This window comes from Harpia harpyja, chromosome 10 (genome assembly GCF_026419915.1).
Source record: "Harpia harpyja isolate bHarHar1 chromosome 10, bHarHar1 primary haplotype, whole genome shotgun sequence".
NCBI lineage: Eukaryota > Metazoa > Chordata > Aves > Accipitriformes > Accipitridae > Harpia > Harpia harpyja.
Window position 1 is genome coordinate 15,188,038 of NC_068949.1, and position 23,175 is coordinate 15,211,212.

The window sequence follows — 23,175 nt, forward strand, 5'->3', positions numbered from 1 at the left end:
CGGTGGATGATGTCCGTGGGTGCGTGTGACCGCAAGCGCCGCCCGCTGAGGGCAGCTGCGGCTCCGGCGGGGGCGGGGACCTCCGCCCGCCGGTCCGCTCGGGGGTTTGGCCGCGGCGGAGCGGCCGCCCCACGCCTGCCGACACCCACCCACCCACCCGCCGCGGCTGCGGCGCGACACGGTAAAGCGCTGCGTGGCCGGAGGTAGCGGTGGGCTCCCGGTCGGCCTAGGGTTACCGGTTGCGCTACTCGAGATACCGCCAGCGGGCAAGGTGGGTCGCGCCGCGGCGCTGAGGGAAGGAGCGGCGCCGGCGCCAGAGCGAGGGGACGAGCCCTCTCACGCAGAGCGGGGCTGGGGGCGGCGGGGGCCGCCCGAGTCTCGCAGCCTGCGGCTCTGCGTAGAGAGAGCGGGCTGCAAGTGCCCTCCGGTTAAGAGGTCAGCAGAAAGCCTAACGGGCAGGAAAAAGCGGGCGCTCCGCTAGCCAAAGGCGGCTTGCAAGCGCCGGCTATAGAGAGTGGGAGCCACTTGCTGTCTTTAAACGTCGCCCTGCAGGTTTAAAGATTTTCTGTAGTGGAAAACTTTACCCAGTAAAGCCTTTACTGGGAAGGCAGAAAGGAGTAGGCGAGTCGTCTGGCTGAAATCTAACCTTTGGGAGTCTGCTCAATTTAAGATTAAATCTTGCATCCATGTGCATATTGAGCATATGCATAGGGGTGCACTGCTACATCAGTATGGTGTCATGATCCTTGAGGAATCTGTGCAATGGACAAACTACATTGACAGCCCAGGATCCCTCTTCTAAGCCTTGTTGTACATTCATTGAGCTGTGCCAAACCTCAGGCTCTCTGAAGGCAAGCCAACACCATAGATGTCCTGTGACATCGATGTCATAGCTCAGTTCCAGGTCTATGTGGAGCTGACAAATGATCTGCACATAGCCTCTTTAGACATTTGTGTGTGTGCATTTGGGTTGGATTGGGTTTTTTCTTTTGCTATTTTCTCCTGCAAGCCAAAACAGTCAATTAGGATCCCTTGCAGCAAGGCACAAACTATAGTAGTCACAGGGTTGCTATAAACTTTCCTGGTTTCAGCCCAGAGTCAGGGAAAGAACAATAAAAAAAGAACAGCAACGCATTTTGCAACCTTCTCTTTCTGGTTCAGGTACCTGTATTAGAAACCAAGCCCTACATTTTAATCCAGTTGCTGCTGTTGACTCATTTTGTGACCTAAAGCTGGTAACCTAAGCTCTATGGCTACACATGTAAAAAGGACATGGTAACAACAACAGGTCTTTAGGTGTTCTTTACCTTAAAAGAAGAAATTTGATATCTTGGCAAGGTAGGTGCCATAGAAGTCTTAAGTATTACATGCTGTAGTGGGTGTCTTTAAAAACAATGAAATGCTGGTAAGATGAGAACTTAGTACCGTACACTTAAGTTTTTTTGTAATACGAGGGCAAAAAAGTCTTTGTAAACAGTCTGGACAGGTATCTTTTCCTCTTCCCTTCCCTTGGTAGCCTGTCTCTCTGCAGGTATGGTTTCCAGTTTAACATAGTTACCAAAAATCTTCAAATCTTTTAAAGATCAAGTCTGACCAGGCTATGGTCTATACCCAGTCTTTTGTGGTAGTGAAAAGAGGTGGTGGCAGGAAAAAAAGCAGGCCACCTAGCAGGGAAAAAAGTGTGAAATGTCATTTTTCTGTAATGGTGAAAGTAGTCATGGTGAAGGATCTGGAGGTGAGGGTAAAGAGCAAATTTGATGGTAAGGTGATACTAGCAGCAGCAAACAGCCAAACAGAAAACAGTTTGAGCTGCATTTCTGAAGACATTGTATTACAGAGAAGGGAGATAATATTCCATCATTATATTGCTCTAGCATGGCTCCCCAGCGATACCATACTCTGTTGGGACCTGCAAACCACATTACTAGAAAGGTGTCAACAAAGCAGAATTTGGTGAAGTCAAGTGCGATAGAAAATTTAGCTTCCTAAGAAAGATCAAAATACAGGACTTAGGACAACTTGATAAAAGGACTAAGAAGAACTCAGAAATACAAAGTTCTGTGAGAATTGAAGGATTTTGATTAAATGGATGAAACAAAGCTGTACATGGAAGTACGAGTAGGATTAACTCAACTTAGTTCAGAGCCCAGCAGTGAAGGAAAAAACGTGGCAGTGAGCTCTTTTGCATTGTAGAATAGTCTCACTTTGGAAACAATATTGAACTTGTGCTGAACTTGTGGGAAAAATCTTTGCTCTTGGTAATTACTTTTATATTCAGTTTGACATTGGCAAGGTAGGAATTCAGAGCTAAAAACCTTTTACATCTCTAATGTGTCAGTTTCAAATTCTATAGCACTGATTAGCCAATATATGGTAAATATGTGCTATTTTGTCCTGTGGACTGCAATGAAGATCAGTCCCCAAATACAGCTGTTGTTTCCTCATTATACCACATGGAATATAATTAGCATTGGGTTAATTCAAAATTTTGGAAAACTCTAGGATTGCATAGATCAGACATCTGGTTTAAAGCTTGGGTTTTCTTCATGCATGTATCTAGGTGAGTAGTTTCTTCGCACACTCCCGATCCATTCTCCTTGCCTTTTCAGTCTTCTGAAAGAGCGTAGATAGTCTTTTGGGGACAGTGCAGTAACCTGTGGGACAAATAGGACATGTTTGTCTTAAAGCTGAATGCTGCCTTCTCGTACTGCCACTCCCTTGGGTGAAGTAGACTGAAGCAAAGGCAGCCAATATTTTTGTCTGTTTTTGGGGTTTTTTTTTTAAAGGAATGTCTATCCTGCTTGTTGAAGATCTTTTTATCAAAGAAGAAATGATAGTTTATTCCTCTGCAGGGCAAGTCTTTCACTTGCCTAAAGAAAAGCATAAAAGGCTGTTGAAACCATGACCTTGGATGTGTCTTTTTATATGCCAAAGGTGCATAGTCTATTGCAGATCAGAAGTCAAACTCTCAAGCAATCTACTTCTGAAATGCTTAATGATACAAACAATGCAACCTTGTTGCTGCAGTAACAGTAATTCAAGGCTCTTCTATGAGCACATCTACCACTGCAGCTAAAATATAACCGATGAGTAATGTGGCCAGCTTAATGAAGTAGTAGCAACTTGAACAATTGGAATTTCCATTACTTGTTTCCTTCCACCTTAATTTAGCATTGACACTAGCGGTTTTTATTTCATTCACTTAATGGTTATGTACTCCCAAGCATGCAGTTGTAGCTTTCCTAAAGTCAGTTCACTGTAATACAGCACGGTCTCCTAGCATATGTGAATTGTTTCCGCTACTGTAACATCTCTGACGTAGTTGTGGAAGGACGGCTCTGCTCAGGCTCCGAGACATTTGCTGGAGGTGGCAGCACTCTGCGCTGCTCTAGAGCCCACAGAACCTGGTACCCATCCAGCTTCCTCACAACTGTTCCCATCAGTCAGCTGGGAACAGCTCTGGGGGGAACCTGGTGAGCTCTGGACAATTCTCTGTTTTGATATCTGTAGAGAAAATGTCACCCTGCTCCTAGAATATGTTTTGGGTGTTTTTTCTTTAAATGTTACTCCTTATAGCAGTGGCCTCATCTGACTCAGCATAGCTTCTGTCTGAAGGGAGGGAACTATAAGCAAGTCATAGATCTTGACATAGCTGGAGAATGAAGGGAAGAAGGGACACCAAGAGAAACAAAATACTGTTATTTGAGCAAACAAAAAAAAAAAAGATTTTTTGGAAAAGTCTAACAGGCAGTTATGTAAAGCCACTTAAACCTAATCTAAACATCACAAGCTTCTGAAAACAAGGGGATTGTCTATTATGTACACAAAGTTTATGTCATCCTCAAGTTTCCCAGAAGGTTTTGCTGAGGTTTGTGCTGGTAGTTGTGATGGCACTGTACCTGCTGCACCAGTCCAGCTCCTGGGTTTGCTCCGGATGTTTGACTGTGAGAACACCTGTGTCTCTCACCTTTGGAAATGGGGCAGGGTTGAAATAGTCATCTGAGTGGATCACCAGCTTTCTTATTTAGAGGCTGATTGTATTAAAAGTCTGTAGAAGGAAGTGAGACCTATGCTAAGAGTGTCCCCAGCAAATGAAGCTGTGACTACAGAACGAGCTTCTTTACTGTTTGCACTTCATTATTAGGCATGGAGCTTTCTCCAGGCAGGCAGAGGGGAAACAAACACAGGAGGGAAAGGACTTAGAGAGGCCTGGAGAAAGAAAACTGTGGAATATTTTTACTCCAAAGTGCACCTGGTAGTGATAGTGCAGGCATGTGAAAGAGCTGTGGTCCTGTTGTGTTGAAGGGCAGTGTTGGCCAGGACACTGGCATATCCTCTACACTTTCTTTTTTGAAGTGCCAAGCTATGCTGAGCGTTCATGCAGACACAGATAGAAACCAAAGGAGTACGAACAAGTGACCTCAGTTTAACATTTCATTCAAATGACAGTGCACCTAATGAGATTACCACGCTAGTTTCCTAGCACACCACCCAGCCTGAAGGATCTCACAGATCCTTTCAGATGTCCTAAACTGATAAGCAAATGGCATGTTACACATGTGAAAGTAGGATAGAAGCACATAGTGTTTGATTAAACAGCATCTGTTTCTTAATGCTTAGCTCTGTTCAGCTTGCTGTACAGTTTTATTATGTTCTGGGTTTTGCTCCCCCACCCCCGCCTTTTTTTTTTTTTAACACAAATGACTGAAGATTTAGGTATAGGAAGGTAACATGCACAGAATTCACAGTCCATAAAAACATAACCTCTCTTCTAATACTTTTTTTCTGTGATACTGTCTTTACTAGTGAAGCAATGACTTGTTATGTTTATCTTACTCCTGGTTTTATTCCATTCTCCTGAACCCTTGAAATGGAGCCAAGGAAGGGCACTAAAAACCAGCAGTGAATTCCTAGGAAAAGGAAAGGACTAGTGCAATGAGAATTTACCTTCAATCTTTTGTGTGCGCATGTGACCTTTTAAATAAAAAATAATAAATCCAGACTAGTGGTTAGAAAGAGAGCTACTAGATAAACTGGCAGGCCTGAAAACTCTGCCATTTGAAGTGCAACAAGTCAGTTTTGACTCCCCTCAAAGTCATCATCCAAACATCACTGGTTCTGGGCTCATACAGGGTAGGTCACAAATGCTGTTAATGTAAATGTGCCCTAGAGGTATTTGTGAGACATCAGAAACCCATTTTCTTTTCAAGCTGTGTCTTGCTATTTGCTTTGGTTTTAGTTTGGGCCAGTTCTACTGGTTTAGTGTAACTTTCATTCAAATCCATGTGAATTGCTGTGGTTTGATTTGGACTTCTGACTAAAAAATATGGTTATGTGGTTTAGTCTAGTGTCTATGCGGAGCTTAATTATTCCCTTGTACAAATGGCTTTTCTGCCACTATGAATACTAAACAAACACTTACTGCCTCATGGTTTTGAAAAATTATTGACCATCTCCTCAGATAAAGACTGAGGCCTTGGTAGTGTTTGCTCTCTGCCATTTCACCATCAGTTTTTCTGTTGCATTTTAAGGTAGGTGTATGGGCAGAGTGACCTATTATCAACATTCAAGCTGAGCTACCTCACTCTAGTGCATTATGTGTTTTCGTTGTCTTTTTGATTGTCAGAGTAAAACCTGTGCTTTTTTTTTCACCTTAACCAATTTTACCAATGGGAATTTCTTTCTAATCAGAGGGTGAAGGCAGGGATGCTGTGGAGATACAGGAGAGTGGTTTTGGAGGTCCTGCACATATTAATGACTTGAAAGAGATGAGTGTTATTTAATGTTTATAGCTTTACCCTGAGAGCAGAAGCTTTTTGTTTACATCTGTAGTTCTGCGAACAGCTTCTCCCCTTCCCTCTTGTTCTCTGTATTTTAGCTATTCCAAATCTAAGGCAGAAATGCTATCCAGCATTACTGAACAAGGATTATAAAGTTCTATGGAACATCTAACAATGGGAATATAAACAATGAAAAATCAAGGAATGAATTAAGGAAGCAGTTAGCTAGCTATTTTTTTTCTTAGCCTGCCGCTTAAGTGTCATGCCTTTAGAAGACTTGTATTGAAATAGTGAGACAGGTATGTAGTGAAACTATGCTTTTGCCACAGAAATTAAATGCTGATTAGAAATAACCCTTAATACCTCTTTCTGCATTCAAAGAGAATAAATTTTAATTTTCCCTTGAGAAAGCGAGGTCTATGGAACCAAGGGCCAAACATGAAGTTGGCGGGGCGGGGGGGGGGGGAATTGTGATGCTAAATGCATGTAGTATATACTTTTTTTCAGTTTAACAAACCAGTGCAAAACAAGGCAAACACTCTTTTTTTTGGTGCCTTTCCTGCTATATACAGAAAGATCTATGTAAAAACTTGTTTGTACTACATTATATATCACAGTGCAATAAACATATGTTCTGAAGCAGAAGTTACAAATGGCCATGTAGATGTTAACAGGTTAGTAAAGAGATTTGGGTGTTTGGGATTTTAGCATGGGATTTTGCTTGCTTGTTTTATTACAAAATGTGTTTTGCCCATAAAGTAACTGAGCATGTAGAGGGGCTTGAGAAGCCTAGAAAGATCTGTCCCCTTCCCTGGGGGCTATATTAGACCTCTGAGTCATGAAGTCTTTGCATAGTAGGTGTCTGGTTACAAACCTTTTATGGGCCCTACTCAGCCGGGATATCAGCATCTGCATTATAGCTCCCATCTATTCTTAGGTGATATCAGAGCACAACTGAACAGGCAAGGCAGAAAGAGAATTGCTTTCATTATATATAACTCTTCCCTTTTCTCATTCTGTTTTTGCATGCTTTCTCTGTCTACCCTATCCTTCTGTTCTGCAGTGCTTTGTTGCCTTGTAAAAGAGGTACAAAATGGCTTACAGCGTGACTCTGAATGGACCTGGACCATGGGGTTTCCGACTGCAAGGGGGCAAGGACTTCAACATGCCCTTGACCATCTCCAGAGTAAGTGAGCAAAAAAAAAACCTCGTTGAGCTTGTTTAGGTTTGAAAGTAGCAGTGAACTAATCATACGTACACTCTGACCTGGTCTAGCAAAATAAAGGATCTTTGCAGCTAGGTCTGAATAAAGACAATATAATGTGGACTATAAATATGCCAGTTTAGGGTACAACTGGCATTGATGATGCCTCAGGAAGACAGTTCTGGTTAGTATATTTTTAAGAATGATACTGTCTCATTTAAAAAAGCTTCCAGTTCTGTTTTGTACAGTGTTGTCTCTTTTTCTGCTGATAGAGGCCTCACTGGTGCTGTCTATTTGGGGGGAAGGGAGTAGAACGGCTATGAATGGGAATATAAAATTACATTTGTAGAAAATAAACATGTAACTCCTTGTAAATACCTGAAGTCTAGGTGTTAAAACTGGACAAAGATAGGGATACATGTCCCCTCTTTTCAGGGGGAGCAATAATTGGATGAAAATTAGACATGAAGACTCAATAGTGCTTAAAATACAGTCTTAAATTATGCAGAAGCCTTCCATTTGCAGCTGACAAACAGCATGTGATTTAATAATTAATTATGTGGTATATCTGTCAATTACAGATTAGTCCATTTATTTCCAATACATCTTTCTGGTTTTGTTTGTTTGTTTTTCTCCTAAGAGCAATATTTTAAGGTGTTGCAGTGGACTGCTCTTATTACCTGAATTACCTCAGTTTCTTAAAAGTTTTTAACATTGGATGGTTTTCAGGAAATTTGTAAGCGTTTCCCTACCCTTCTCTTATCAAACTAGTTCTGTATAACTTCTGGTTTGGGAACCCTGCTTTCTATTACCTCTTGCAGCTCCCTCCTCCATTTTTTTTTTTCCTTTTTCCTTTCTGACAGTTTCAAGTCTCTTCCAGAATGTTCAGATCTTTTTAGAGATGTCTTGGTTCCTCCACAAATCACCTGCAGAAGGCTTATTTTGCACAGCAATGACAAGATTATTTATATAACAGTGTTTAAAAGGAATACCAGAATGATTTAATCAGACAAACAAATAGAATGCAAACAAAAGGTCTGCTCCACTGAAAAAATAGCCACCTACACTACTTTGAAAACTGTTTTTTCATAATGAAAAAATACAGTCTGTTAAGTTGTGTGTACCAAATTGATATCTCTGCAACAATCATGATACAAAGTCATCAGTGAGCTTCTGAAATCTTAACTATGCTATTTCATATTCATACTGTAAAGCTTTGTATTATTTGATCTCCCTTATTCTTATGCACAATATTCCTTTCTCTGAAGACAGAGCCACATTTGTCTTAGTATTAAGTCCTATGATGATGAGAGGAACTTTTCATAACCCCTTTTGCAGAAGCAGCATAGTAATTGCAAAGAAGGCTGTTCTGTCAGTGTTACTAAAAACAAACAAACAAAAAACAACCAAAAAAACCCCTGCCCGCAAAAATAAACTCACTTCATAAATTTATACTAATTTCACTATGGTAAATAGTTTTGGTATTTCTTTCCTTATTGCACCCAAGGTAAGTACAGAGAGGTGCCAACATATTTCTGTAGACATTTTCAAGACACTGTGCAGCCTGCACTGTATGGTGTTGATTATTTTTTTGTAAGTAATTCAGTCGTACCTAGAGGCTGTCAGTCAAGGGCTGTGGCACTTGCACTGTATGTGATACAATCAGAAATTAAAAAACAGTTGTTTCCCAAAGAACCCATTGTCTCAGATTATAATCTCTTAAATATACTCACTATGATCAAAGGCTATATGATTCTCATGGAGCTTTTGAGAGCTTATGATGAGCAGGAGTGAAACTGCAATAGCTGGATTCCCAGAGGTGTGGAAGAATTACCTCTTCATACAGCTGGCTGCATTTCCAGCAGTAGAAGCATCAGAAATCACTGTTAAATGTTTTGAACTCTTTCCCAGTGAGGCCCAGTTTTTAGCTGGGAGCATTGCTTTGGGATGGGATTGGATTTTGTAGCCTGCCTTAGGGTGGAAAAGCAGGCATGCAGAAATGAATGTAGTCTGTTTCAGGGGTAGTTGGTGTAGGAATGCCTGCTGATTGTAATATTTTTTAATTGGAACACAGTGTAATACATGCCTTTCGATGATGATATTCTTAAAGTCTCTTTTTTCTTTAGCATCTTTCACATAAATATATCTCCAAACAGATCAGATGTTCCCCTTAATCAGCAATTTGCAGTCATAAGTGAGTAGAGCTGTGAACTTAGCCATAATTGCAATCTTACCATGGCAGAAAAGGAAAGCTGTACTTACATTCTCAAGATATTCTTGGGGGGGAGTGGGGGAGGGAAGATAACTGTGAGGAAAGTCGCCCTTCTTGAGAAGGGCACACAGCTCTAAATGTTGCCAGTGGGTGCTGTACACTTATCTATGGACTGGTTTTGATCCACAACTGTCCTGAGATGGGATTAGACTTTCTATGTGCAAGATGTCGTAAACCCCAAACACTTCAACTTAAAGGGTCTTATAATTGCTTTCAATACCAGATGTGCCATGGCCCTTTCGCGTACATATGTGTAGTATCTGTCTATGCAGGCAGATAGGGTTTACATGCAGACATGCTCATTATATTCTAACTACCCCCACACAATTAGACTGTCTGTGGGTGGGCCACAGAGAACAAGAAGATTCATCCTTTTTCATGGAGGCTTTGTGCTTTTCTGTCATGCCATGAGAGAGTTGCCTCTGAGCTCCTGAGAAAGGTGATGGCAACAGTCTACCACACTGGGATTGTTCATCCCATCTATAGTCTTATGCCTGCACATTTCCAAGGACCTTCCTGAAAGGAGAAGCTAGTATTGTGCCAGTATGAAGCTAGCCCGCACCTAGACATAAAGTGGGCACCCTGGATTTAGGAACTAGAGCTGTGGCTTAGCTCTCTGTTGACCTGCACTCTGTCAGCTGGCCCCATACAATTCCCGCTCAGCTTGTACTTCACCTGAGAAGCAGGGGAGAAAACCTGAATGAAGGTTTTTGAAGCCTACTGACAAAAGCACAATGCAAGATTGTGGCATTGCTAATGCTTCTGTTCAGGAAAATGCTCTTAAAACAGTGGGCAAGGAAGGGAACTACTTGGAGCTGTTTGGCTTAACAGTTCAGTTTTAAAGGGCTCTTCAAAATGCTGTCTGAGACAATGTATTTTCTTCCCTTCAGGTAAGTCCAGGTGATCAGCTCACTGCTGAATAGTCAATAGCATAAGACACAGGAGTCAGTCAGTCAGCTGGGTGACAGGTGAAGATGTGTTCCCCTGAAATGGATTGTTCTGCTTATCTGTTCTTTAGCTAAAAAGTGCCTGACTAATGTAGGGGGTGGGGACAGGAAAGGAGGAGTCAAAAACAGGTGGAGAAGAGTTAAGGTCACTGTACAGCTTTCACACTCTTTAACAATGGCATTAGAAAATAATCTGGGAAGATTTAAAAAATATTTTTCCAGTCCCCACCCTGCAGACCATCCTATTCCCTAGAACAAATCCTGTCATGAGATGTCATGGGCAGGTAGCAGAGGTAGGAAAACAGTATTGACAGACTCTTAGTAAAGCTGAGCATCTGTCAGTCCTACTGAAATGAATGAGACTTGCAGGTTGTTGGCAATGCTAAGAGCTGTCACCAGTGGTGTGATCACATGCCTAAATCTGGTCTTACCAAATTGGTGTGGGCAGCAAAGCAGGTTATTTTATCCTACTGCTTGCATGAACTGTCTGGAAGCAAGCAGAATTCATTAATTTTATAGACCTAATCCTCTGTAAGAAGGCTTTTAGGCATAGTTAATTATATAAGTGCTGTGTTGCCATGTTACTGAAGATGGTATGATTGTACATGGATGGACGCAATAGCAGAGCTTCTTCATATATTTCTGAATGATTATTGCTGAACAGCAAGCTTTTTGAGTGAGACAGACTGGCTTGCAAGTGATGCAATGAGCTGAAAGGTATGCAAGCATCATCATCTGAGATAGCAGAAATATTATCCAGAACAGTGGGGAAAAGTGTTAGAGAACTATTTTGGCTTTATTCTGTTAAGTGAGGAAGAAGTTGAAGTCTGGTGGTGATGTAAGTGCAATGAGGAGAAATGGCAAACGCTAATAGGAAAAAAATGGAAATTGGCTGATCTTTATACTTATTCTGATACAGGCAGCCTGAAACAGCTCTTTTGGGGGGGGGAAAATTCCTATTCTAGCATTTTGCAGTCCATGTCTCTGGAAGAGCAGGAAGGCTTTTCTCACATATGTTGGGCTCATTCCTTTTATCAGCATCTATTCCTGATTACTTCCTGTCCTTCCTCCACTCCCTAGCATACATATGTCAACCTCCCTCTGTGACTGTTTCCTTCAGAGGAGCTATGTGAGAGTATTCATTTCCTGTGGGCCTATTGCATATGGGATATCAGTGCCTTAAAACAGGAAAGTGATGGGTGAAGGGAATCCCTCTTCGCTTTTTTCTTCTATTCTTGAATGCAGGGAAACCTCAGATTATCTGGGTCAGGCACTATGCATTCTGCAACTGTCATTTGGATGGCCATGTGTTGCTGTACATAAATTGTGATCAGAAGAGTGCAGTTTACCTGTATTGACTGAACTGAAGAAATTGAGCAAGTTCACTTGAAATGCTGATTCCTGTTAAGCATTCATCTCTGATGAATCGAACTGCTGAGTAGTTGTCCTACAGCTATGACTGCAATTTTGAGAGGTTTTTTTCATCTCCAGATGTGAAGTCCTTCACAATACTAGAAGCCATAGATTAGTATTTATAATAGTTGATATTCTACAAAACCTAACAGGTAAGTTTTGTGTCCTCTAAAAGCCTGCCTTTTTTAACTACTATTCAGTAGAAGTGTTTCCTTTTCCCAAAAAACTCAAATGACTAAGTCAACTGCTGAGAGAGGGAGTGACCCATTTAATGTAAAGACTGTCTGATGTCTAGATAAACTGTATTAATTTCTCATGCATGAGTGGTTTCACATTATTCCAATCTTCTACTACAATTTAACTCAAAATAATTCCTTGTGAGAGGAAAATGAAATACTTTCAGGCCAACTTTTAAGAACACTCCAAAACTTTCCTATCTGTTTTTGATAAAAAAACTATTCTGTGGGCATCAGCATTTCTTTGGGATTATCTGCTTAATTTGTAGATCACTTCTTGAGCAACAGTCACCCCATCCAAAGTTACAGCTTTCTGAATTTTATTACGTGCAGTCATTTTTTATATTTATGAATGTGTCCGTATCATGAGAGAATGCTCCTTACTTTAGATGGTATCTTTGCTTTCAAACTAATTTGCAAGCCAATTCTGGTATGTTTACAGCCACTGTTATCAGAAATGATTGTATTTCTGTGAGCCTGAACCCTACAAGTAACTCCTAAACCTCCTGATTTGGTATAGTTTGTTTGAGATGTTCCAGTAGTCAGCATCTACACTATAAGTGACGGTTCAGTATATAAGGCATTTGTATGATACGGTTGCATCTCCCATCAAACACAAGTGGCATGTGTATGTTGGACAAGGAGGGAGGGAGCAAATTCTCTAGTTGCGTTCTGTTTAGATAATATTTATTGGACCAGAGAAAGAGATGGGTTCTGGTGCCTGGGATCAGAAAATCCCTGGGTACTGGGGACTAGGTTCAAGTCTCTGCTCTGAATAAAGCAGAACAGAGGTTTAAACTTGGCAGTGCAAGGTGCTTTAAGAGGGTAAGGCATTAGTTATTCTGAGGTAGACAACGTTCCTTGTCTTGACCAAAAATACTATATCAGGTCTGAGGAGTAATCGCAATGGTTATTTCACCTGATCTGCTAACACTTTAGAGGAGGTGTGATTTCAACAAATACCCAATTTTTGTAATACAAAGCAGTTCCAGCACAAGATGTACTATTTTCTCCCTTCTTAAACAATCATGATATAAGAAGCTTTTGTTTTCTTTCTGTGCAGAAAGCATTCTGAAAAATCCATGCAGCTTGTTGTATCTTTAAACTCAGGATTTTGGGGGGAAAAGTCCTTTTATTATAATTTTTATTTAAATCTTAGCATCATAATGCAATATGATTTGAATGCATGTACTGTACTCGACTAAACTTTCAGGAAGGATGTGGAGCTAACTACAGCTCTTGGTCAAATGATTTCTCCTTTAAATCCAGCATGTGCTTGGAACTGAAGGGCAGCCCCTCTTCTCTGTGTGATTAAAGTAATCACTAAATACTAAGCTTACTGCTGAAGGCCAGGGGTATATAAGGAGTATTATGTAGTCTGCACAGTATCTATGCAGACATCATGGACAGCTCTATTTAAGATTCTGTTTCTCAATTCTATCCATGTTTTGAATTTCAGGAGAAACATTTAGCCCTGTTAGAAGGTAGGCCAGATTAATATGAATAATGGCCTGTAATAGCTGAGGTGCTGGCTGAAATGATGCTACATCATCAAACGTGCTGCCCTGACTATTCTGACACATAATACATAACTCATGGGTTTGAAGCCCTTTCTTTATTTCACCTGCTAAACGCAGCTTTTCTCTTTGGAGTGTGATTGTATCTGAATCATCAATGCTCATGCGGCATTATCCGTGAAAAGAGCTCAGTGTATGAAACAATTGGGCTGAACGGCATCTGTGCAATTACCAACTCAGTTATAAATACGATCAGTATTTACTGGTGCTAGCTTACTACTCATGCCAAAACCCACTCCACAGTGACTTTGCAGCTTTCCTGCAAAAGGTGGGGAACATAACCTTTCCCTTGAACAGGAGGCATAGTGTTAACTGTGAGAAACTTGGGCCCAAGACTGGTGAGAAACTGAGAAGTTCACAAGTGGGGATAACCATAGTTATTGTGTCTTTATGGAGGAGGAGGAGAAGGTTTCTTTACCTAAGGAAAAAGATCCACAGCTCATATGAGTTATGTTTCCTTTTTTTCTTGTTTTAACATTTAATGATGTTCCCTGGCAACTGGATATTGTGGTCTGACAAATTGCTCAGCCTTTGACCTAGAGTTACTTACTTGAGAATACAGTTCATGTAGTATTTCAGGAAGTCCTCAGATTTACTTAATTATTACTAAAGTTAATAATTTTGCAGAGCTTTTAGAACTAGTAAACACGGCAGGAGGTAACCATTAAATTATGAGTTTAAAGCTGCTGAAGTGTTAGTGCTTTATAATTAAAATGCACAATAAGCTTTTTTCAGGTAGAACTTTTTATTAGTGTCTGATATCTGTATTCTGTAAATGGCTGTCTTCATAACACAGCAGATAACCCTGTCATTAGCTCCATAGCTCCATTCTGAATACATGATTGCAAAATGTTCTCTAGCCAGTGGAACACAAAGAGGGAAATTAGCTCTGCAAATACGTTAGCATTAACTTTCTGTATGAGCAACAGCAGTTCCCATCTGGTCACTCTTGTCTAATTAGTAGCATAAAGCATATGTTATAAAATAACTCTATAAAATGTGGGTATTTAAAAAAAAATACCACAAACCTTTAGTAGCACTGTGAAAATATCAAAATGGTGTACAAAATGCAATGGTCTTCATTATAATCTAGCATTCATAGTGGACTGGAGCTAGCTGAGAACACAATTTGATGTAGATGATTTGTGTGTAATTAAAAGTTTCTGCACATAGGTACCTCAGATGCCATTATTTCAATGCATAATCTAGTGTTAAATAGTGTCCAATATAATATGAGATACTACTGCTCCTCTTGTTGCAGGAATAGCCAGATGCTCAATGTGCAAGTAAGTTATTAATCCCCATTGGAAGATCATGAGAAGGGGAGAGGAAGGAGGGAAATTTTTGCTGAACATGGTAAAAATCAATACTTGCAAGTCTTGAGGAAAGAAATGAATTTAAAATATTGTTTGGCAATGTCAGCTATGTTATGCTTTGAAATGAATAATGTTAGTTGAAAAAGGATGGCTTCTATACAGCATGTTAAAAGGCTCTTTCTTCTGTACTTGTGTAATTAAAGCCTTAATAAAAAGGTTACCTGAAAGCAAAATCTCAGAATAGGCTTTTTGTTACAATTGTCTAAATTCTTAGATGCTAATTTGATAAAAGTATGCTATGATACTTAATAAATAGCACTTCATAAAGAATTTCATTCTTGCCGATACAGAGTGAGGACAAGAATGTTAAGTGTGCTGTTCAGTCACATTGTGTTGACCCATAATTTACATAATATCATATATTTAAAAGCAAAGAGGTATCACCTGTCAAAATGTACTGCATAGATGATGAGAAAAAAAACCAGATGTATTTTACTTAGCTGCTATCATAACTTAAGGTCCTAAATGAAATAAAAGCTTGATCATATGAAGCTGGCTCTGAAGCTTAGTCCAGCGCTACTGGTGGGTATCCCTTGGGAACAGTTCTAAAAACTTTCCTTTTCAGATCCATGAAGAGTACAGTTTTTCTCCCCAAATGTGGAGCTGTTTCTGTGTTGTTCTGAGATACTTTCAGGAACAAAAGCACCCAGCTCTCATTTATGGGGGGAAGAAAGAACTTTTTTTTTTTACCCACCGACTTTGAATGTAAGCACTCTGTGTTTCTGGAATTAGGTTTCCAGCTTACAAATGGCTCCAGATGACATCTTGAATGTTCTTCATACAAGGTGACTCCTCTTTTTGTTAGTAGTGGCTAGCAGCCATTTTTCCAAAAAGTCAATGAGATCTTGCTCTTCTTTTAGGAAGATGTAATGGGTCAAGTGTCTTAAAGGCGTGCAAATCCCCTGGCAAGGGTAGAGTTACTTTCTGCACTTCCCACATGCGTAGTTAGTGTTGTGATCATCTGTGCCACAGGTGTTCAGTGCCTGGACACTGTGCATAAATAGGTTTTAACCTTTCCCCAAAATCCTTCCAAATACACTTGATTTGTAGCAATGGCAGCTGAGGATTAGGGGGAACACAGCCTTTCATATGCTCACACCATATCCCCTCCTTTCCCTTGCTCAGAGTCCAAATTCCAGCTGCTGGGCTATTTTGGCTCCTTTACTTGCTGCTCTTGGTTAGCCATACTTGTTAATACAGACATAAACCCTTATTCTCATTAAAGGTAACAGGCTTAAGGGCACACGCTTACTTTAAACAACTTACTGCTATTCAGTTTAAAGCCAGCATTAGTGACAGTTTGTCTTTGTGGCATGAAGAAAAATAACTGTAAGGCATTGTAGTACTTATTTTACCTGGTTAGAGTGCCATGCACACTCTTCGGAAGCCTCTGTGGGACTCTCATGCTATATTTAAAGCATCCTCTAACTTAGGAAGCTATTTTGAATTGGAACAAATGCTACATTTACCTCAAGCTTCTGGAATGGGACATGGTATCCAAAACTCCAAAAATACTACATGTAACCCCAGATTCTGGTGCATAGAGCCAAATCGGAATACTCTGGTATTAGGGTGAATTTGGGCTGTCTTTTCTTGATGCTGGGGGTCACTGGGACTGTCCTGCTCTATTTGAGAATGTCAGCATTCTCCCCTTACCTAGTCATAGCTGGTTCAAAAATGGCCAAGGGCAGTTGGTACTATGGTGGGTGTTTAAAAAAGAAATAGGCAGCCGAAACAAGATGTTCTCTTTCATCAGAGTTGGCCAAGATTAACTGCTCTAGGAAATAAATGGATAGTCTTTTGCTAATTTTTTGACAAGAGTTGCAAAATATGAGTACCCTCCTGACCTAACTGTCAAAATTGTTTTCCTGTCTAGAAGATTCTTCCCTCACTTGTTTACTTAAATTATGTAACACATTATTCAAGATTAAATCCTTTTGTCAACTGTATGGGGTGGGGTGGATGAGGATCTCTCTTACGTATCTGCTTTGCTTTCTTGATGACAAGTGGTGGTCAAAAGTCTGTAAGTGTCATTGTTTGTTTGAACAACAAACCAAACCTATTTGAACAGCAATCTCTTCTCAGTTTAGTTGCCTACTGCTTGGTACTGCTTCTTTTCAGTGTAACATTTCTAAAATTAAGTATGTGCTGTGTTGGCATATAGTTGTCAGTAGTTCAGGATGAGTGCACAGAGTTGTAGGTAGCAGGCTGTTGGAGGTAAGCCCCTGATGGAAAGAATGAACAGATTATTAGGGTGCCAGAACTGTTTGCCTGTTTCATCCCTGAGGCACAGCAAAACTATCCTCTCTTTTGAGGGAGGAACTATCCCACGCTGAAGAACTGTATGCCTTAGTTGAGGCAGTCGGCTGCAAGGACAAGTACTGATATTGCTGTGGTCCGTGGTCGTGTGGGAGATGCCTAACGTTGGCTCTTGGCATTCATCCTTGCTCCATGTGGGATGGTACTCTGCTGTCTTCTCCTTCCATATGCCTGGGATGCTTGATGTGGGCTTCCTCCCCTGCCTGCCTTTCCTTGCTCTACCCCACACATTCTCCCTCATCGGAGTGTGCCATCCTTTCTTTGCTCCCAGCTTTTGATGATGTTCAGATTAAGTGCACTGTGAGTGGGGGAGCAAAGAGATGAAGACTGCATTTGGAAAGTGAAAGTTATAGACCCTTCCACAAGGTGTTATAATTTCTTACAGAACAGTGAAGGGAAAGAAAGAATATGCAGGATGTAAGGGTACAGGAAGGAGTTGGTTAAACAGGGTACCTTATGGAGGTTCACAACTATTCTGCGTGTAGCTGTGGGGTTTCCTGTTTCTCTGATTACATGTGTTGCTGTATTAAATAGTCTTCCTTACCCTGTGTTGGGGAACCCAACCTGTAACTAATACCAATGTAATTTCTGTATTGAGACTAGAGTATATCTCCACTGAGAATTCCTGGAAGAGACTTTCCTCCCTTTACAACCACAAATCCTATGGCCCACAAAACGGTGGGTTTGTCCTGCTCTTCAGCAATTCCCTTTTCCTACATTTCCATGCTTAAGTTTCTGCAGAGCTTTGCTTCCTCACCCTGTGAAATGTCATTTCAGACTGTAATCTCCAACTTTTTCTCTGAAGACAATAGGCTGAGCATAGATGCTAGGACACATTAATCTTCTTTAAAAAAAAAAAAAAACAAACAAAAAACCAAGCAGATAGTGGTTGTGAGCATTTCCGTAAGTTCTTTGTGGCAAAACATGGGAACATGTGCATCTCTTCTAAGCCCATGTTGTATCTTCCGAGGCTTACATCATTCACTTGATTGAATTTCTAGAAAACATTCTTTAGGTGACCTAAAGAAATAGGCAAGTGAGTAAAAGAGTTAAAAAAAATAATCTGCCCTGCGGAGTAACAGAAACAACAAGCTTTTGTGGAAAATGTACCCTGTGAAAATGTGCATGTGTGTCCTAACTGGCAATGGAGAGACCCCAATGACTCACATCAAAAAGGTCTGGATTTTCAACTTACACAGATCTAGGATTTCTTCTTTTATACAATATGATAACAGGTTTCTAGCTTTGGGAGTCAGAGGTGAATAAAGGGGCGGGGGGGCAGGGAGGGGAAACAAAGCAGAATAAATCTGTAAGCTCTAGAGAATTTGTGAATTCAGTTTTAATTTCAGATCAGTTTCTAGACCCAGTTCTAACTCCTTTCCTAGTAAGAATGGGAAGAAGTCTAAGGATTGATAATTTACATGAACAGGGTTGCTGTCTGGAAGAATATGAAGTGGTTTTGGTTTTTCTCAGTGCGTGTGACTTGTCATAGAGGTTATCCCAGCTTATGGGAACATTCCTGGCCAAAAAAAAAAAAGTGATCATCACTTCCACAATATTGAAAACATATTTGCAATATGATTGACAAGATGAGTAGGTGGTATATCATTTCTTTGCACATCAAGGGACTGGCAGCGAATGAAACCAAAACTAGAACTTAGCTGCTTTATTTATCCCTTGAACAGGTGCAGTACAAGCAGCTGCAATAAGATCTTTTATACATTCCACCCATGATTCCCTGGAGTTCATGTGTCCTAAAGACAACCTGGAAGGGAGGCAGGACACTCTCTTGTACAGTATTATATTTTATAAGTACAGTGTGAGATGCTGATCCTTCCCATGGGGAAGGAATTCAAAGCTGGATCTGAGCTTCATGCCATCTGATGATATGGGTAGATGTCTTTTTCTCTTGCTGCTCTGTTTAGCTCAATTACTTAATTTGGTCTGTAACTTTTTTGTTTTATTAAAACTCTTTATGGGCCAGGAAACAGCACAAAGGAGTAGTTTTAATATAATTTAACACTTAAAATTATTTGCCTTATTAAGTGGACATTTGATTAGTTATATCTGAGGAAAGCATTGCTAAGAGGACTTGTAAACAATATTGCTTTTTTGTCTACATTAAGTCTTGATTCTTCTCCACTGGTTTTGCAGAAATTGGATTGAGTCCCAATATTAAATGCATCTCCAAGCTTAGGAGGCCAAGGAAGAGCTCTTGCCATGTAGTTGATTGTTAAGCCTCTTTGTTCAATGCATAGATAAAAGGTTTAGGAAGAAACTTTCCTTGTTGGCCTTTAATTTTAGAACATCCACAATGACTGTTTTGGCCTGCATGCCAGAAGTCCTTAGTTTTAATCTTCCCCTAAAGTATCTGTTCTCGGCTACTGTCTGAGTAGTGGCTATCTAGCCCATACATCCATGCTAGCATGAGACTGTCCTGGGCTATACTAATCTGTAAAGAAAGATGCATAGAAAATACTCTCTAAAATACTATCTTTTTCCACTGCATGCAACCCAATTTTACCATAACAAAATATGGATCAGGAGCTAGCAAGAAAAACCCCCAAATTGCCAAAGTCTCTCTCAAAAAAGACGAGGGTGCATGCCATCTTCCGAAGCTGTTCATATCCTCCCACCATTGCTACAATTACATTAATGTGATACTCAGTAAAAATTAGTTTTCTCAGTATGTCATAAGAGAAAAGCATTTTTCTGGCTAAATTCTAACACCCTACAAGAGCTGATGATGACCACCTTGAAAAGGTGAAGTTGAAACAACTGTTTCTTAATATTTATTTGAATTTTTCATATATTTATTGAGTAAAGCCATAATATTAAAAGCTCCAAATCCCTATGTATGTTTGTTTTGTTTTTTTTTTTTTAAAAAAAAAGGAAAGAATGGAAATATGAAAACAAGTAAAAGCATGTTTGTTTAGAAAGATATCATATCTTGAGAATAGATGAAGGCAGTGACTTGCAATGTCCTTGGTACATTTTTGGTTGAGCTTAGTTTTACTTTTTTGGTTGGTATGTGAGAAGTATTTTCCCTGTTTTCCATCCTGAATGCATACTGCCTGTGACCTGTGTATTTATCTTTGGATGCAAATGGCATATAGAAAAATCTGTCCTACTTTTTTTTTTTTTTTATGCTGGTGATGAACAGGTACTCTTGATATATATACCTTTTCTCTGTCATTTGTCACACCATGACTTACATTTTGCCCAGTTTATCTTGCTTTGCTACCTGAATAAATAAAAATCTAGGCTGTTTTGATGGTTTCTTTTTACTTTTTGTCCAGCTTCATTCCTTTAGTATTCAAGAACATGGAGACTTGGATTTTTCTCCCAACTGTAGTGCTTTTGTTTCTTTTTGCATGCCTTGCCTAGTTTGACAACAGTTTTGATGGCTGTGGATGTTTTCTTCTTGGATGAATTTGCAAAACTTGTCCAACAGGCTCAGCATCTCTGACTGAACTTGTGGGCAGTACTGTGACACCAAGGACAAATAGCTGTTCGTTTAGCTGTGCCTCTTGACACTTTCCTCTCTTCATCTGGTGACTTGCATCACTTTGTATTGCAAATAGGTTACACTGTGACGATTCTCAGTTTAATTGGATGATAAAACAGAGTGCCATGGCCTCATGTTTAAGGAGACCTACCTATAAGCTGCACTTAAAAATTGGTAGTGTGCATCTTAACCTCTGCTTAGCTTTGAAATACAGCTTTTACCTCCTGTAATGCCTGACATTGTCTTGAAATTTATTGTCTCTTTCTATTCTTACGTCTGACACCTCCATCTTCTGTTTTTTATGGCTAATTTTCCTTGCAAAGACTAGTGGGAGAGAGACTAGGACAGGTCTTTATTTTTTGATTAAAATATACATTGTCCATTTTGTGATACGAGAACACCATGTTAAAGATGACATAGTATTCTTTTTGCTAGCTTCACTCCAACCTACTCTTATCCTTAGTCTTACCATAAACATAGCTGGTTTTATATCCTCTAAGTAGAAACCCGAGTAAGAATTAACTAGAACACTGGACAAACTGCACGAATACTGGAAATGTAAGCATATATTCCAAGACAGTGAGGTTGTTAGCAAGCTAATGTATGTACTAATGGATATCTAGGATGCATGTGGAAATGACTGGTAATTTTTGCTATCCCCATCTTTCACTATCAAAGCCTTTGGCAATATTCTGCTAGGACTGGGATAGTATATTGAGGTTTAAGTTTGAGTAATGTCAAGAGAAATGCCAGGGTCAAGTCTGAAAGAAGAGAGCACTGTAAGCCTACGTACTGGCATAGGACCATAAGAAAAGTCTAAAGTCTTGCCTGGCAGCTATCCTTCTATAACAATCCTCCTATTTTAATGAACATAAGATTAATCTATTTTAATTTAAACAAGGAAGTTGGAATCTTGGAGAATAAATACTCCTGCTTCCACTTCAGTGCTTGCCGACAATATTTACATTGGGGTTTAGAAAAAAAGATGATTTGTTTTGTGTTGATCTATATATTATTTTAAATAGCTTCTGGTGTTGGTAGCAAGAAGGAATGTTCCGGGGGGGTTAAATCCTCAATAGCGTGAGAAATGTTTGGGCCTCTAAAGAACCGAAGCTATTCAAGTCATAAAAGTTTAGGTAGAATATGACTGAAGAATTCTTCTGCTTTCGTATACTTCAGACTGAGTACTAAGTCTCTGTGACATGCTCAATTCCACATGTCAAATCTCCTCTTCCCCCCCCCTCCACCCCAGTTTTGTCAAAGTATGAAAGTATTGACTGAGTGAGATGCTATTGTTGGCAAGCCTTTGATGGACACTCCTGGAATTTCATTGCAGGAGCCATGACTTCTGTTTTATCTGAAATCTCACTGGCTCTTGATGACAGACAAACTCTGTTTTTAGCATTGCACTGAAGGTCAGGCAAATGACTGGTTTCCAAATAGAGTAACTGAAGATATTGGGACAGATTTATTCCTGGTATAATTCCACTAGTTCTATGAAGTTACAGGGGGAATACATGTGTCAAGAGAGCCTTATGAGTTGAAGGATAATACTGCTGTTCTCAATTATTTGTGTATAAAAGGAGCTTGGAAAAAATATAATTTAATGTAAAGTTAAAATTTCTTCTATAAGAGAAATGCTACACTCACTGAGATAAGAGTAATATTTTTTAGCTGGTATAAACCAGCATAACTCCATTAAGGAGACTGAATACCACAGAATGTGGTATTTTTTCTAATATCTGAGAATCTAGCTCTAGTTTTTAATCAGAGATGACGTTGAGGTTTTCTGGCTGTGTATATATTATAGGGTTAATCTGGGAAACGTATAGGCTGCTTAGGCTGCTTTCCTAGTGGCATTTGGGATGATTCCATTATTTTTCACAGAAGTTTAATTTTAGCTACAGTTTTGGCATACCTTAAGTCTATAAACTGACTATCAAGTAGACTGGTTAGATATTTCATTTCATTTTTACAAGTTATCTGTGACCTTAATTCATATACAAAGCAATAAATTGATTTTGCAGATGGATCAAGAAAAGTCAGTAGTAATTTGTGAAAATGAAAACTAGATACTGTTGTACAATTGCTCAGGTATTAGGAAAGGAATAATCAATATCTTTGTAGATGACACTGCAAAGGCCAAAACTACTAGGCGCTGCGAAAAATTTCTTGTAGGAGAAACTTTGTGGCACAGATCACAACCACATTGACTGTTTCCAAATCACTGTGAAAAGTGGAGGAGCATATGCATGCTTATGGATGCAAGAAGTGTATGTGTGTCAGCAAGGAGGTATACCTATAACTAATGAGGGTCTTTTCATCTACTTTGTTAGAGTGAATTGGTCAGTCTAGGTTGGGGACGTAAGTCACAGATGCAGAGGGATCCTTTGATTGGTGAAAGCTGTCATCTTCTATGCCACTTTGTGCCTGAAGGACTAGGAGTATATTGATTGCCAACATCCTGTGACACTTGGAGTTGGTGCAAAAATTCAAGATTAAGTTTTTACAAAGAGGGCATTATTAAGAACGTGAAATAAATG

The 23,175-nt window shown here is 39.8% G+C and overlaps 1 protein-coding gene across 11 annotated transcripts in view; it reads left to right on the forward strand.

Annotated features, from left to right (window-relative positions):
* The first annotated feature begins 72 nt into the window (after nucleotides 1-72).
* LDB3 (LIM domain binding 3) overlaps nucleotides 73-23,175 on the forward strand; it is a 128,886-nt gene continuing 105,783 nt past the window's right edge. Inside the window, exons 1-2 of one of the 11 annotated variants that reach the window (XM_052798829.1) lie at nucleotides 73-271; nucleotides 6,844-6,966. In XM_052798829.1, coding sequence (XP_052654789.1) covers nucleotides 6,874-6,966 — 93 coding nt within the window. In that variant the 5' untranslated portion in view covers nucleotides 73-271; nucleotides 6,844-6,873. Of the gene's footprint in view, nucleotides 272-6,686; nucleotides 6,743-6,843; nucleotides 6,967-23,175 lie in introns of those variants that run through there. The other 10 variants (XM_052798831.1, XM_052798832.1, XM_052798833.1 and 7 more) reach the window with 10 other exon arrangements.